At 45.2% G+C, this 16,594-nt stretch overlaps 1 protein-coding gene across 2 annotated transcripts in view; it reads left to right on the top strand.

Moving 5' to 3' along the window:
- BLM (BLM RecQ like helicase) overlaps positions 1-13,132 on the top strand; it is a gene marked incomplete at both ends in the record, with an annotated part of 62,132 nt that extends 49,000 nt beyond the window's left edge. For both annotated transcript variants that reach the window (XM_082648396.1, XM_082648397.1), the window contains 5 exons: positions 2,067-2,266; positions 2,708-2,900; positions 6,009-6,131; positions 8,255-8,456; positions 12,955-13,132. In XM_082648396.1, the coding sequence (XP_082504522.1) occupies positions 2,067-2,266; positions 2,708-2,900; positions 6,009-6,131; positions 8,255-8,456; positions 12,955-13,132 (896 nt within the window). The remainder of the gene's footprint in view (positions 1-2,066; positions 2,267-2,707; positions 2,901-6,008; positions 6,132-8,254; positions 8,457-12,954) is intronic.
- Between the last annotated feature and the right edge of the window lie 3,462 nt (positions 13,133-16,594).

Raw genomic sequence — 16,594 nt, 5'->3', positions numbered from 1 at the left:
AGAGGCCACAACAGTGAGAGGCCCGCGTACGCGTACCGCAAAAAAAAAAAAAAAAAAGTGATTTACGGAACTTCCCTGGCGATCCAGTGGTTAAGACTGTGCTTCCACTGCAGGGGGCGCGGGTTCGACCAGAGATCAGGGAACTAAGATCCCACATGCTGCGAGGCGCAGCCAAAAAAAATTAAAAATAAAAAAATTAAATTAAAATTTTTTAAAAAGTGATTCCCTTGGAGAAGAGTGAGACTAGGGAGGGGAAGGGTGGAACAGAGGAATGTTCCTTTTAATTATAAACCCGCCTGTGCTATATTGTATTTTTTTCCTATGTACATGTATTACTTTAATTAAAAATCTATAAAGCAATTAAAAAATTAGTAGCCTAGATTGGAGTAGGAAGATGGTTTGTTCAGTTTCTCAGCTGTGTCTCCTGGATCTGTACATTTCTCAGGACAAAGCAACTTTTAATGCTGGTCTTCCCATTCTGGATTCTTGCCTTCTCCTAGTTTGGACTCTTTTGGGGGTACAAGGGGCTGCAGATAAAATAATTTGTTATAAGAACGATACATGATCATTCTACATTATAATATGTAGAAAACCGAAAAATACAAATAGCTTCCAAAAAAACTGCTAATGTTTTAATGTGTGTTTGCTCACAATCACATATTTATCATATTGTATGTATAGTTTCTGTCATTTTTATATAACAAGATATAAGCATTTTCTTATTTTTTTATTCTTAAGTAGTTTTTAATTTATATTTTATCATATTGATGAAATATATTTAAATAGTTTTATTTTAGGACATATTGTTCTATTGTAAATAGTGATGTGATAAATAGCCTTTTAAATACACCCTCATCTACATCTCTGTTTGTACCTTTCATGTACATTGCTAAGTCAGACATTTTTCTGACACATTCTTCAGTTTCTCGTTAGCTCTTAGGTGTTTTTTAAGAAAATTGTTTATGTTTCGTCCAGATTTCTTAGTTATTCTCAGCACTAGGGTTGGTCCACATCAGCCAGCCCGTTATCAGAGCAGTAGTCCTGCCCCAGGACTGTGACATTTCAGGGATACAAATCACTTGAAGAAGGAAAAACTTGAATCATTCAGCATCTATGACCAGAAGCCATCTGAAATTTACAATAATGTAATTATTTGGAACTCTTAAAATAGAGCTAAAGCTTTACAAAGTAATTGTTAATTCTGATTATAATCAGTGCCACAAGCCTTCTTAAGTAGATTGTTACAATAAAATTGTGAGGCTTCCCTGGTGGCGCAGTGGTTAAGAATACACTTGTCGAGCCCTGGTCCGGGAGGATCCCACATGCTGCGGAGCAGCTAAGCTCGTGCTCCACAAGTACTGAGCCTGCGCTCTAGAGCCCGCGAGCCACAACTGCTGAGCCCACGTGCCACACAACTCCTGAAGCCCATGCGCCTAGAACCTGTGCTCCGCAACAAGAAAAGTCACTGCAATGAGAAGCCTGCACACCACAAGGAAGAGTAGCCCCCACTTGCTACAACTAGAGAAAGCCCACACGCAGCAACGAAGACCCAATGCAGCCAAAAAAATAATAAAATTTTTTAAATTGTGTTTATGATGAAAACATTAGTCATTAGTGCAGCGTGGATGTGAAACCAAGGATCTAGCTGTGGGTGGGACTCTCAGTCAGTGGGAGGAGGAGGGAAGTATACAGCCTTGTGGAGTGTTCTGCAACAGTGATATGAAGCTATTAGGGTTTATATGAACTGTCTTTGATTTGTTTGCTCTAATATAATTTTATAAGCTGTACATGCAACATGCTAAAATGATAAACTTAATTTTGCTGCTGTTTTTGGCCAATGCACGTTATAAAAAGATGAAGAGAAGTACATACAATTATTTTAGCATTCTACTCAAATATTCTTACTTCATGGAAACAAGTGTCTATTTGTGCCATGGTTTTTCCTGCAGAAGAGCTTAGCTATCGCATTTACCCAGACCTGTCCATAAATGGCTTTTTTAGCCTCTTCTGTTAGAGTTATGGTATACCTACATTTACTAATCTAATTTCTCTTACCTTCTTACCAGGGAGTAAGAGTGCAAAAATTCAGTCAGGAATATTTGGAAAGGGATCCGCTTATTCAAGACACAATGCTGAAAGACTTTTTAAAAAGCTGATACTTGACAGGATTTTGGATGAAGACTTATATATCAATGCCAATGATCAACCAATTGCATATGTGATGCCTGGAAATAAAGCCCAACATGTACTAAATGGGCATTTAAAGGTATGGTATTTTAAATGTTTATTTTATTTTATTATCTCACAATGAGTAGACAGAACTATTTTACTGTGAACTCAAGTGTCTTTTCCAAAGCTTATGGATACTGAATTTATATATACTGTCCTATATGAACATATTCTATTCTTCTTAATTTAGAAAGAGATCTTAAAATTGAACCCAAGTAATGTAACACCTGTCAAAATGAATTGAGTGGGTTGGTTGTCAGATCATTAAATCATCGTATATTCATTAAATAAACACTTATCAGAAAGCTAGTCTGTGCTGGCATGGGAAATATAAAGATGGAGAATATACAGCCCCGTTCCCAAGGGACTTACTATCTACTTGGCATAACAGAAGTACCCCCCAAAAATGTAATTAAGCATTAAATAAAGCCTCTATGTGCATGCACTCATTCCTGTGTTCTCATTTTCTCTCACAAAGGTAGACTTTATGGAAACGGAAAATTCCAGCAGTGTGAAAAAACAAAAAGCTTTAGTGACAAAGGTATCTCAGAGGGAAGAGATGGTTAAGAAATGTCTTGGAGAGCTTACAGAAGTCTGCAAGTCTCTGGGAAAAGTTTTTGGTGTCCATTACTTTAATATTTTTAATACTGTCACTCTCAAGAAGCTTGCAGGTTGGTGTTTGTGAGTCTTCTGTTGCATGGCATAAGTTAATAGGCTAAAAGTTAATCTTGCTAAGGAACTTATCAAGAGCATTAATATATCTCAGTCTTTTTGATCTCTGAATTGAAAGCTCAGACAAACAGTTTAAACTCATTCTTGAGATAAAATATATTTTTTAAGATATACACAGTACTTTGTTATTCAGACATATGGTATCATTTCAATCTTATACTTCAGTCTAATGCTGCATGTTAGGATATGGATAATTCTAATCGCTAACACCAGATGTCACTTAATGAATTTGTGTGCCTTATTTGCCTGCCTTATGATGTTTAACTATGTGTGTACATGTCTTTGCAATGCGGAGCTAAGTTCCTTTTGAAAAGAGATTTTGTTTTATGCTTCTCTGAATCCGGATCTAGCACACTGCTGTGTCTAAGTATTTTTTGATAAATCCTTGCTGACGTGAGTTATTTCCATGGCTTCAGACAGCTCAACCCAGAATTCTAATAGTAGAGTCCCTGGAAAATAAGTTGGCCACATGGTTGACTGACTAATGTACATTTCCTTCCACCCTCTTCCTTCATAAAAGCTTATAATCATCACTTCTCTCTCTTCCATTCCCACTCCTGCCACCATAGGTCATTACAGTATTTCATCAACTCTAAAATGCCACATTGTTATTTTATGGACTATTGAGAAAGAAAAAATTCTACTAATTAAACTGTGACACAGTGCTTTTATTGAAAGAGTTGTTTTTACTTTATTTAGATTTTTATCACATATAACTGTGCCTATATGGAAAATGCATACAATCAAAGTAGATTGATTTAAGTACTTGTAAAAATTCACATTCAAAACCTGACTCTTCTGAATTATTTTTTGAGTCAGTTGTCCATGTCTTTGTTTTCCCTCATGTCATCAGGAACGTTAGTGACACAGCCTTTTTAGCATGCTCCACTCTGTTCCCCAAAATTTTAATCAAAATCCTTGTCACCCGTTCTGATTTGATGGTGACACTTTCTTGATGATACCAGAAAGTGTCCGCGGGAGGCTGCACGTCTCTCAGTAACACAAATGTAACACTGCTTCATCTACTTCAGGTCATGTAAAGCACTTGGTTGTTTCTTGCAAGAAACTGTGGAATTGTCATTTCCTCCAGAACATACAATTTGCTGTGTTAATGCCAAATTTATCCCCCGTTACTCCGTTTCTGAGCTTTTCTGCATGCACAATCATTTTCTCAATGCTAATCACAATCTAGTCTTTTCTAACACATTTCATGTGCAGTTCAGTTCAACATGTGAGCACTGCAGTGGCGCTGTCGGCATGCCGGCAGCACTGATAGCTATGACTGAGATCTCACATGTGGAGGCAGTGACAGCACAGCTGCCATTTGGCCGTTAGCACTTGTAAGACGCCTCTTGACCTCAGGAATGCCAAAACACACACAAAAAAGAGTATATCTTAGAAACCATGAAATGTAGTATTTTGTTCCTAGGCTATTAGTGAAGTTTCCTAACTGGTTTCCTTATCTCCAGATGTGAACATAATATTCATTTTAATCTTCTAAATACTTGGCTAAAATTCCAACAGCTCTCCAGATAAAGTACAAATTCTATCAGGAATCTGCATTTTTTATTTTATTTATTTATATTTTTTGGCCGCACCCTCACAGCATACAGGATCTTAGTTCCCCGACCAGGGATTGAACCCACACCCCCTGCAGTGGAAGCGTGGGGTCTTAATTACTGGACCGCCAGGGAAGTCCCAGGGATCTGGGACTCCCCCACTTTATCTTCCAGTAACCCTTTCCATAAACCTCCTGGTCTGTCCCACAGGTCTTTTCTTTTCCTCTAAACATAGAAATGATGTTACAATCACGGATTTGAAATCCACCCTTTGCTCAACTCAGATACATGGGAATTATTACTGCCTCACTGCCCATAGCCAGTGCATCAATAAATCCTACAGACCCATCCTCCAAAACATGTCCGAATCTATTTCTTCTCTCTGTCTCCACTACTACCCGCTAGTTCACAGCGTCCTCTCTCGCACCTGTAGTGGCTTCCACCAGGCTCTGGTTTCCCCTCTTTCCCTTACAATCCATTTCCCATGTACAGCAGCCAGAGTGATCTTTAAAATAACAGGCTTGTCTAGCTGTAAGACTGTTGTGCCTTCTCTACGCAGAAGACTCTTTTTTAAAAAAATTTATTTATTTTATTTATTTATTTTTGGCTGCGTTGGGTCTTCGTTCTGTGCACGGGCTTTCTCTAGTTGTGGCGAGGGGGGGCTACTCAGTTGTGCGTGGGCTTCTCATTGCAGTAGCTTCTCTTGAGGAACACGGGCTCTAGGTGCACAGGCTTCAGTAGTTGTAGCATGTGGGCTCAGTAGTTGTGGCTCACAGGCTGTAGAGCGCAAGCTCAGTAGTCGTGAGGCACGGGCTTAGTTGCTCCGCAGCATGTGGGATCTTCCTGGATCAGGGCTTGAACCCTTGTGCCCTGCATTGGCAGGTGGATTCTTAACCACTGCACCACCAGGGAAGCCCTACGCAGAAGACTCTTAATGGCCTACTTGTTAAAGGCAGAGTACTTGCTTCACCCACGTGCAGAAAGACCTGAAGAACAGGTTTGGGTTGGGGGGAAGTAAGAATTCAGTTAAGGCCTTACTGAGTAGGGTATACAAATGTGGAGTGCAGGGGAGAAGTCGGAGCTGGAAATACAGATGTGGGCCTTTTCTGCAAACAAGCGTCACCATACTTGTAGCTAGACAAGTCTTGGTTGTGAGAACAGTGGGCCAAGAGCAAAGTCCAGTTACCTCTCGGGCACACTGCCCAGGAACCCCCACTCCGCTTACCCCCATATCCCGTGCTCCCTCCCATTCTCGGCCCTGACTCCACACACCTTTGCTGCTGGGATTGGACCACAGGCTCCTGCCCTCTGGGCCTGTGGGCTGCCTCTGTCGGCATTTAACTGCCTTTTAGAAAATCAGCCCATGTACCCGGTGCTCTGCAGCTAGTTGGCACTTAACAAACATGTGCTGAATGGGTGAATGAGCATAAATTCAGTGGGTTTTCTCTGAGTGGTAATTTAAATTTCTAATTTTATGCCCATGCACAGAATCTTTATCGTCTGATCCTGAGGTTTTGCTTCAAATTGATGGTGTTACTGAAGACAAACTGGAAAAATATGGTGCAGAAGTGATTCCAATATTACAGAAATATTCTGAGTGGACATTACCAGGTTCAGTATACAGCCAAATATGGGTTTTCTGAAAGCCTCTTTTAATGTTAAACGATGCATCTCACTGGATTAGAATCATGTGGTTTCTGGCTTGTGTTAATGGTCCCTACACCTTTCACACTGACATCCAGGTTCTCAGAGGAGACCCCAGTGGTATGCCAGGCACCTCTTAGAGGACACCGGTGCTCAGGTCCCCCAGGGGAGACCCGTTACTGAACTTGCTAACAGGACCCAGAGGACGACCTTTGGGCCCAGGAGTTGCTTGTTCTGTTAAGGCAAGTGCCTGAAGAATCTGGAACCCTGGGTGCAGATCACATATCTGCCCCCATCTCACTCTGTAATCCTTGGCAGGCCACACATAGCCTCTTTGTTTTTCAGTTTCTATGTCTGAGGACGGGAAGTGTTATCTGACAATCATGTATAAAGTTTAAGAGTGGAGTTTAAATGTTTTGGGAAAATGAACATGTAATTGGACTACTGGAGAATCTTATTGTTATTAGCCACTGAAAGAATCTGCCCGAGTGAGTGCATCATTAGCGGACCTTCCCAAAGGTTGCTGGAAGCCTGTCATGTAGCACCTCTAATTACGAAGCTCAACACTGAGCTCTAGAAAGCATGGACGCGGGGAAAAATCGAGAACAAAGAAAGATTTCGTTGTGGGAGATACAGGTGCAGGAGTCGGGCGCCCTCCTTCAGCGTATTGCCATATGCAGACTAGCCAAGTGAAATGTTTCCCTCTTTCTGTAACGGACCATGGGAGGGGTCCTTCTCAGAGTAGCAGGATGAGACATGAGTGAGCATGCATTTCACATTCTGTCTCTCCACAGTCGTGTTTTATCCATTGACAAAACGCCGAAGAGTCAGGTTTTCATTAATTCCTCTGTGTGGTAATTATTCCATAAATCCTTACTTCAAATACATTAACCTCTTAGTGGGAACTTAATGTTTGTTTAGTATAGTAACTTGTTTGGATAGGGACTTTTGCCCACGAAAGGTAGGGCTGCTCTGCAAAAACAGCCCACAGTGTGGTCATGATCACTCCCACTTATTGAGGGAGGACAGAGCCAAGAGCTTTGCCTATTCTGTGTCATTCAGTCCTTATAACACTGATTTTATTTTGTTTTTTTATTTATTTTTATTTTATTTATTTATTTTTGGCCACGCCACGTGGCTTGCGGGAGCTTAGTTCCCTGACCAGGGATTGAACCCAGGCCCACTGCAGTGAGAGAGCCCAGTCCTAACCACTGGACCTCCCTGGATATTCCCCAACACCCATTTTAGAGGGGAAAAGTGGTGAGGGCTTTTCATTTCCGCAAAGTCCCCCAGCTGGGATGACAGCACACTTCACCCGAGCTGCACTGTCTGCCCGTGTGCCCTTCCTACCATGCAGTAAGGTAGGGTAGCCTGAGGGTGAACCAGACCAGCCAGGAAATATCTTCAGAAAATGAAGACCTGGTCACTGTTAACCTAGAAGGAGATTTCGTGCTTTGGGTGTGCCTTGGGTTGCAAATACCTATGGAAATTACCATCTTCTTTGCAAATGTGTGCTTTCATACAGACCCATTTCCTGCATAGTATGTGAAATGTTCACAACTATTATGCGAAGAAGAGTAAAATGTGGTCTAGAATTTTCTGACAGCCATTTACTAAGTAACTGTTGCCCAAAGATGAGGTGCAGGACATAGTTATGTTTTCCTTATGTTGGACTTATTTTTTCAGCATGTGTAAAACTATAAATAAAATTGTCTTTTGTTTAGCGCTTTATACTTTTCAAAGAACTTAACAGGATTAATTGCCCATACAATAACAGGGACGTGGGCTACAGAATGTGAGCTAATAAAACCTGACGTCTCTGGTTAAGTTAAAGAGCATCACACGTTTTCTTAGTGAACTCTGAACCCCTTTCTTTAAAAATAAATTGCCATTGACTACTTTGGGGCTTTGTGAAATTAAATAAGTGCTCAGTTCTTGTGGGGTGTTTGAATCCAAATGGCAAGATGCTACAGGAAAGCAGCTGGGCTTTGGCTGAACTGCACCCCTGTGCTGTGTATCTCCGTGTAGACTGTAACCACACTTGGATCAGAATGGCATCACTGGTAAATGTCTGCATTGTCCATTTGTAGCTGAGGACGATTCCTCACGGAGAAGCCCCTCCAGCAGCAGAGGCACTGGAAGAAATGCCCCTGAGGAGCTGGATGAGGAAACACCCATATCTTCTCACTACTTTGCAAATAAAACCAAAAATGAAAGAAAGAGGAAAAGGATGCCAGCCTCCCAAAGGTCTAAGAGGAGAAAAACTGGTTTCGGTGGTTCCAAGACAAAAGGGTAAGTTCTGCCACCTTTTCTGCAATGTAGGGTAGAAGTGAGAAAAATATAAAAGTACAGCTGCTCTGATTTGCTTTGAAGCATTTATTAAAATAAGCCATTGCCATTGTTAAATGTTGCCTCTCCCGTTTGTGGAGTCAGGATTAAGGTCTGATCCCAAACAAAAACATTTGTTTCAGATTTTTAAGATATCTACTCCTAGGTTGATGATCAAAGTTTTCTAGTTTGCAAAAACTTCTCCAATTTTGACATTACCTTAGGAAAAAAAACTTTTTTTTTTTCTGCCAGTTGCTCTTAAGTGAATTTTCCACCTATAATACTGTAAATCATATACTAGCTGAATAAACAGGGGTTTTTGTTTGGTTGGTTTTTGTTTTTTTAAAGTTTCTTTTTATTTATATATATATTTTTGGCTGCGTTGGGTCTTCGTTGCTGTGCACGGGCTTTCTCTAGTTGGCGGCGAGCGGGGGCTACTCTTTGTTGCAGTGCGCGGGCTTCTCATTGCAGTGGCTTCTCTTGTTGTGGAGCACAGGCTCTAGGCACATGGGCTTCAGGAATTGCAGCATGCGGGCTCAGGAGTTGCGGCATGGGGGCCATAGAGCACGCAGGCTTCAGTAGTTGTGGCACGTGGGCTCAGTAGTTGTGGCTCATAGGCTCTAGGGCGCAGGCTCTGTAGTTGTGGCACATGGCCTTAGTTGCTCCGCGGCATGTGGGATCTTCCCGGACCAGGGATTGAACCTGTGTCCCCTGCATTGGCAGGAGGATTCTTAACCACTGCGCCACCAGGGAAGTCCCAACAAAGGGTTTTGTTTTCTCATCACCCTTATGCTTTCGCCAATACTTGCTACACCGCTTCTATTGCTGCAGAATCTGCAGGGCCTCCACGCGGAGGCTCCGCACACTCCCTGCCATTCAGTAACACCTGGGAGAGCCAGCCTCCCAAGCTTTGCAGGGTAGCAGAGAAGAGGCCACAGCAGGAACCCCAAGAGGTCAGTCCAGCCCCGCCATCTTCCCTTTCCTACATCTGCCTGGCTCCTGAGCTGGGTTGCACCCACTTTAGGTGCTCTCTGCTCACCAAGGCGGAACAAAGATAGCACTACCATAAGGTCCTGGTGACGATCTGGGCAGCGTCTTATTTCTTCATAATCACACTGCTTCTGACAGCCCCTTTTTCCTGTTTTCTGCAAGGACATGCTCTGCCCTTGCCTTGTAGGTAAGGTCTGGTAGGGTTGTGACCACCCCATCAGTCTGGAGAATGTGGCCCTAAGCATTTATGTATTGTAACAGAAATGCTTACAGGAAAAGGGAACAAGTCCTCAGGAAACTTGTGCAAGCTGTTGTGGTTTTTTTGGGTTTGTTTTTTTTTTTTTGCGGTACACGGACCTCTCACTGTTGTGGCCTCTCCCGTTGCGGAGCACACCGGACGTGCAGGCTCAGCGGCCATGGCTCACGGGCCCAGCCGCTCCGCGGCATGTGGGACCTTCCCGGACCGCGGCACGAACCCGTGTCCCCTGCATCGGCAGGCGGACTCTCAACCACTGCGCCACCAGGGAAGCCCTGTTGTGTTTTTCTTTTTCAGTTTTTCTACCTCTTTTCCTTCTGGGTAATAAAGACCAAAAATTGAGTGGGGGAAAAGAAAGGAAGGCAGATGTTACCAAATTGTCATTTCCTTGTTAAGTCCATAAACAGACATCTTGTATGTGCTAATCCTTCTGTTGGGGTATAGAAATTAAAGGCATTAGTAAATATTAGTTTAATTTTGTGGGTTTTATTTATTTATTTTAATTCTATTTAAACTTTTAAAAGAAAAAAAAACTTTACCCATTTATCCTACACCCACCCCACTCCAGCCTCTTGCAACCACCAATATGTTCTCGCATCTATAAACTTGGTTTATATATATGTATATATATATATTTAGGTTCCACATGTAAGAGAGGTCATACAGTATTTGTCCTTGACTTATTTCACTTAGCATAGTGCCCTCGAGGTCCATCAATGTTGTCACAAATGGCAGGATTTCATTCAGTTTTATGGCCGAATAATAATTTTTGTGGTTTTTAGTGTGCAAGTGACCTGCGGATGCTCTTCAGTAGGGACATTTTCTTATTTTCTTCATTTATTCCCCCATTTGGGGAAATACTCATTTCTCAGGCACTCACACAGAGTAGAAGACCTTCAAAGGCCTCTGTCCAACTCCCTGGGATTTATCATGAGGAAGCTGAGGCTTCCTGAAGCTTCCCCTGGGGAAGGTTTACGTGAAGCTGTCCCCAGCCTGGTACCAGTCTCACAGGTGGGACTGGACACTGGCTTACCCAGGCCTGCCTGGAGCACTTTCACTGCTGCACGTGGTCCACGGAGATTCCTGAAAACCCATCATGATCTCCTCATTGTTGGTAGTTAGAACAAAGTAAACCATTGGCTCCCTTATTGTTTTCACAACTTTTGTTGATAAGACGGAAACACTTTGCCCTATGGCCTAGAACCTAAGCTAATAAGTAGTAAAACTCATATTTGTCCAAAAGCCAGTACCACTTTTGTTTTTGTTTTTGTTTCTTGCGGTACGCGGGCCTCTCACTGTTGTGGCCTACTTCCGTTGCGGAGCACAGGCTCCGGACGCGCAGGCTCAGCGGCCATGGCTCACGGGCCCAGCTGCTCCGCGGCATGTGGGGTCTTCCCGGACCCGGGCACAAACCCGTGTCCCCTGCATCGGCAGGCGGACTCTCAACCGCTGCGCCACCGGGGAAGCCCCAGTACCACTTTTGATGCTAGTTTTTAATTAGCCCGTGTGTTTAAGGTGGGATTATTTTCTAGTCCCTACTGGCTAAAACCAGGAAGTAGTGTAACTTTGCTTTACCCTGTAGCAGCCTCTTTATATCTGTGCCCCGTTATCCTCGTTTCCACTGAACCACTCTGCAAGGTGGCTTCCCACGTGTCCAGGCTGCTCACCTAGCTGAGGATCCACACAGCCACAAAATAAACGTGGCTCTTTGCCAGAACCCTTAACACCCCACCCTACCCTCAGAGTTTCACATCTTCAGAAGAACACGCAATGAACTGGTTGTGTTCTGGGCTCTGAGTGGGAGTAAAATGGATGACTCTGGTGAAATAGAGGCTGCTGATGGCAGATTCATTCTGCAAATCAACATAAACAGCAGGTTTTTGCTGGGGACTTAATATCTCAGCAGGAAATCAGCATAGGGAAATTTAAGGCTGCTTCTCTGCTGGTTTAGCACATCTTTGCCAGTTCTGCAGTAAAATTGCCCTCGAGCAAGAGTTTTTAAAAAACCACTCTTCCCTCAGCCCCACCAAAATGTCATTAGCAGACTGGTGGCCCTGATACCCGGGCCCCTAAATTCAGAGATCAGATCGGAGGCCATTTGTGTGCCCTGATGGTAGGAAATTAACACCAGGCATGAATTCAGCCCGGTTACAATGGGGCGGGAAATACTCGTTTAGGGAAAGGCTAACATGCTGACCCTGTGATTTTTTTTTTTTTTTAACCATTTATTTTCAGGGGAGAGAAAAAGCTGTTATCTTCAGATCAGTGGGGGAAGTGAGGTGCTGGAAGGACTTTGTAATAGGCTGTGGCAGGGGCCTCTCACCCTTTCTTATTTTTTATTTTAATTTTATTTTATTTTTGCGGTACGTGGGCCTCTCACTGTTGTGGCCTCTCCCGTTGCGGAGCACAGGCTCCGGATGTGCAGGCTCAGCGGCCATGGCTCACAGGCCCAGCCGCTCCGCGGCATGTGGGATCTTCCCGGACTGGGGCACGAACCTGTGTCCCCTGCATCAGCAGGTGGACTCTCAACCACTGCGCCACCAGGGAAGCCCTCACCCTTTTTTAAAGGCAGCGAGTGGGAGGTGAGAGCAGGCAGATCTTGGAATGTAGACGAGCGAGCAAGCCCCTGGCAACGGGACCCTGACAGAGATGTGCCAGGCCCCAGCTGCTGCGGGCCCGGGGAACCACATCTGCAGCCTTCCCCTCTGCAGGAGGAGGCTCGTTCTGCTCTGCTCTGCTCTGTCTCCACCCACCCACAAAGCCCCCTTCCTCTGGACTGTGGGAGCACAGTAATTCCACAGTGTCTATTGTCTGAGCATTGAGGCCTTAAACAAGGTATTCTCACTTCCTTTCTGTGGTCGGAGTAGATGGGAAGCATGGATCTCAGCTCAGATGCCTGGAGGGAGGCGTGGGAGAGGGAGGGGTCTGTGAAAGGGTAGAGAGAAGGCACATGGGGTTGGGCTCAAGTCACAGAATCCTTGATGTTTTAGGAGGACAAACGTAGGACAAATTGGTGTAAAGGGTGACAGTCATTTACTCCTGAATTGTAAAGGAAACTGACCCCATCCAGGGCCATTATAGGCAGAAAATGCACAGAGACATGGAACACCAAGGAAAATCATGGATTATATAGCTGCATGCGGGTTAAGAGAAAGAAAACTGTTCACTTTTGGGTTTATTTGACATTTTAATTTTCTTTTCTTTGTCGCATTTTAGGGGGTCCAGCACATGCAGAAGGATACCTTCTAAAACTAAATCCTCCAGCATATTTGGACCCAGTTCAGCTTTGCATGGCTCTCAAGCAGCATCAGGAGTCAGTAGAAAATTGGGGATTATGGCTCCACCAAAGCCTGTAAATAGGCCATTTCTTAAGCCTTCATACGCATTTTCATAACAACCAGATCTCATCTCAGTGTACATAGATCTTAGTTGTTGTTTGTCAGCATCTGACCATCTGTGAATATAAAGCTGTTAGTTTCGTAATACCATTTGTAATTTTTATCCATATCTATTAATATTTAAATAAGTGCTTGGGGTGACAGTTCTTATTTTTTAAATAAACATTTTCTTTTGAAACGCATGATTTGCTGCCACTGCAAGTGTTGTGGCCATCGTTTCTCAGAACATCTGAAGCAGCAGCTGAATCATCTCAGTGAGAGAAATTTTAAGTACAACATCATGAAACACAGAAGCCAAAGAAAAAGACTCACATGGGACAGCATGAAACTGTAAAACTTTTTGTAGAAGACAATGTAAACAAAATTAAAACATAAATGACAGAGAAAAAAGGGAAACAATATATGGCAAAGGATTAATATCCATAATATACAAAGAGTATCTATAAATCATTAAGAAAAAAAGACAACCTAGTAGAAAAATGAACAAAGGATGTGACTAGGCTGTTCTCAGAAAAGGAAATGTAAACAGCCCACAAATATGTGAAAAATGCTCCATCTCCCTCATTAAAAGTACCAGTTAGAACAATGAGATGCCATTCTCTTGCCTAGCAGATTGTCAGCACTTAGGTGATATTCCGAATCTGGGGTCCACAAGAACAGGGTCAAATGTTAAGAATGTATTAAATGCTGGTGACGTCCTTTAGCATCAGGGAAGCCTTACTTTTCAAGACCCCTCCCTGAATCGGCTAATGAGCCAGCAAGTCTCATAGTGTTTTGGCACCTCTTTTCGGACTTCCAGTCCCTCATTTTTGGAGACATCTTTTCTTAGCTGTCATGCAACCTTGGTTACACCTGTTTGGTGTCCCACTTCTCTCCTTGACCTCCGTCAAGAGGGTAGAGCTGAGGAGACCTTGCCTGGGCCAAAGGTGTTGGAAGACGGAGTTGGCTGGAAGTCTGTGGCCTTGGCCTGGAGATGGTGCTGAGGCAGACCCTGCACCCACCCCTAGGGGCCGCCCTTGTAGCTGCACGCCTACCTCTTGCCTCCTCGACCTCCACCTGGGCCCTTGGTCCCTCGTTTAATGCAGGAGACTGGCAGACAGGAGACTGGCAGACAGGAGTCTGCTGAGGGCCATGCACTGTTAACCTCCAGATGCCTTCAAGAGCTGACATTTTCAGGAACCATCTTTCCGGCAAGCTCTGACTCAAGTGGCCAGAAGAACCTTCTTGGGGTGAGGAGAGGAAATGGAGGGCAGAGTAGCCAGTAGTCAAGGCTGCTGGGATAATGTCGCTGGCCTGAGGTCGCCTTGGAGAGCTGGCAGTGCACGAGGGTGTCTGGCAGGAGGTCACACCCTTCTACCTTCAGCAGCTCTGGCTTTGGGGACAGAGTGGGTAGCCTCTGCACAGAGCTGATGCCACAGAGATTGGGTGACTTCCTGGCTCTGACCTCACTCGTTCATTCATTCCTTTACTGAGCCCCTCTTCTGCCCGGACTCTGGAGCTAGCTGTGCCCTCGGCAGTGCCCACTCTGCCTCCAGGGGCTCCCAGAGCAATGGGGAGGACAGGCGAAGGCAGTGCAGTGGGGGCCCCAGGGTGGAACGCAGAGTCTGTGAGCAGGGCCAGCACCACCCCCACCCCTGTCACCTACGCCTTTCACCAAGCACTGAAGAGGAACTCGCTGCAGGAACCTGAAGCCTGGAGACCTTGGGGTAGCCCGGGGTCAGGCAGGCCCCACACCCACCTCTTTAAAAATGTTGGGTTGTGGGGCTTCCCTGGTGGCGCAGTGGTTAAGAATCCGCCTGCCAATGCAGGGGACACGGGTTCGAGCCCTGGTCTGGGAAGATCCCACATGCAGCGGAGCAGCTAAGCCCATGCGCCGCAACTACTGAGCCTGTGCTCTGGAGCCCGCGAGCCACAGCTACTGAGCCCTTGTGCTCCGCAACGAGAAGCTACCGCAATGAGAAGCCCACACACCGCAACAAAAGAGTAGCCCCCGCTCGCTGCAACTAGAGAAAGCCCGCGCACAGCAACAAAGACCCAGTGCAGCCAAAAATAAACTAATTTTTTTAAAAAATGTTGGGTTGGAGCAGGGTCTGTTCAATTTCTCAGTCCCCAGGAGCAGCCACAGAAAATGCAAGCAGCCTCCTTCAGTTCAGCCTCCAGCTCCCAGAGAATGCAACCGTATCCATACAGCGTCATCTTAGGAGGACAGAAGCACACGGACTTTCCCTGAACCAAAACTGGGACCTCTGGCAGCTGAAGACAGAGATGGTGATAGCGAAGCCAATCCAGGCTGGGCGCTGGTAGGGGTCCTCCATGAGCGCCGAAATCACCACCACCTGGGAGGAGGGGCGGGGACAAATCCACAAAGGAGCTCCAGCCTAGGACCCTTCACTGGCCCACCCTCCCCAGGTACAGGTAGGCCTGAGGGTGGGGGCTCGGGCTCTCCCACCCTCGCCGTCACCCCTCTGGAGGGCACAGGAAGGATTAGAATCTGACTCTCCAGCTATATACATACCTTCCCCAGCCCCTCTCCCACCATGAGAACTTGCTCCAGAGAGCTGACAAGTCCTTGCTTATCTCCAGGGACAGGGAACCCACTATCTCACTGGAAGAGAGCAAACATGGAGAGCCCAGTCTATGCTGAGGGCTGTTCAGGCATTTTCACACATAGTAAGTCACTCCTTTAATCCTTCCACCAGCCCTGGGAAACAGGCACATATCAGTCTTTTTTTATGCAGAAACTAGAGTTCAGAAAGGTTATGTAATTGCCCAAATCCACACAGCTAGGAAATGGTGGTAATTAGGGTAACATACATCTCAGTTTGCATCTGCTGCCCAGGTGTAATAATTAAGACAGCTCCCTTTCATTCTTGAAAGTGCTCCAGTTTAGAAGATAAATTATAAGGAATCCAGGTCTATGCTCTTTCCCTGAACAATCCAACCTCCTCTCCCAACCCCATTTTTCTAGCCAAAGCTCCAGGGGCTGCTTGCTCAAAACTTCAGGCCCCTGGGGCAGGCCCCAGGGACAGAAGCTGCAGAACTATCAGCCAGCACAGCTAAGCTGTGGTTTTTTATCCAGAAGAGGAAGTGGAGGCTGTGGTCCAGGCCCTCTTGCTCTTCTTAAGAAACTGCTGCTCCTCCTACAGCTTGGAGCTGCTCTGAGCCCCTAAGGCCCACCCTGTGCTTGGGAGGCTCCCAGAGTCCCCACCCTGGCTCTCCTGCTCTGAGCAGCAGCCTGGGTTGGTGGCAGGGGTGAATCTCACCCAAGCCTATGACCCCATCCTGACAGAGGCCCCTGAGCAGAGGGACAATGGCCCCTAAGGCCTTTAGTGGAGGCCAGGGTGGAGTCCCCAGGAGGCTCCAGCAGTCACTTCTGACTCAAGGCAGAAATCACGTCCCCCACGTGGCATCACAGACAGGATTTGGAGAAGCAGGCTGGTGGGACGTGCTTGGGGGAC

The sequence above is a fragment of the Grampus griseus genome (assembly GCF_964374135.1).
Source record: "Grampus griseus genome assembly, chromosome: 2".
In the NCBI taxonomy this organism is placed as follows: domain Eukaryota; kingdom Metazoa; phylum Chordata; class Mammalia; order Artiodactyla; family Delphinidae; genus Grampus; species Grampus griseus.
This window is presented reverse-complemented; position numbering and strand designations above follow the sequence as displayed.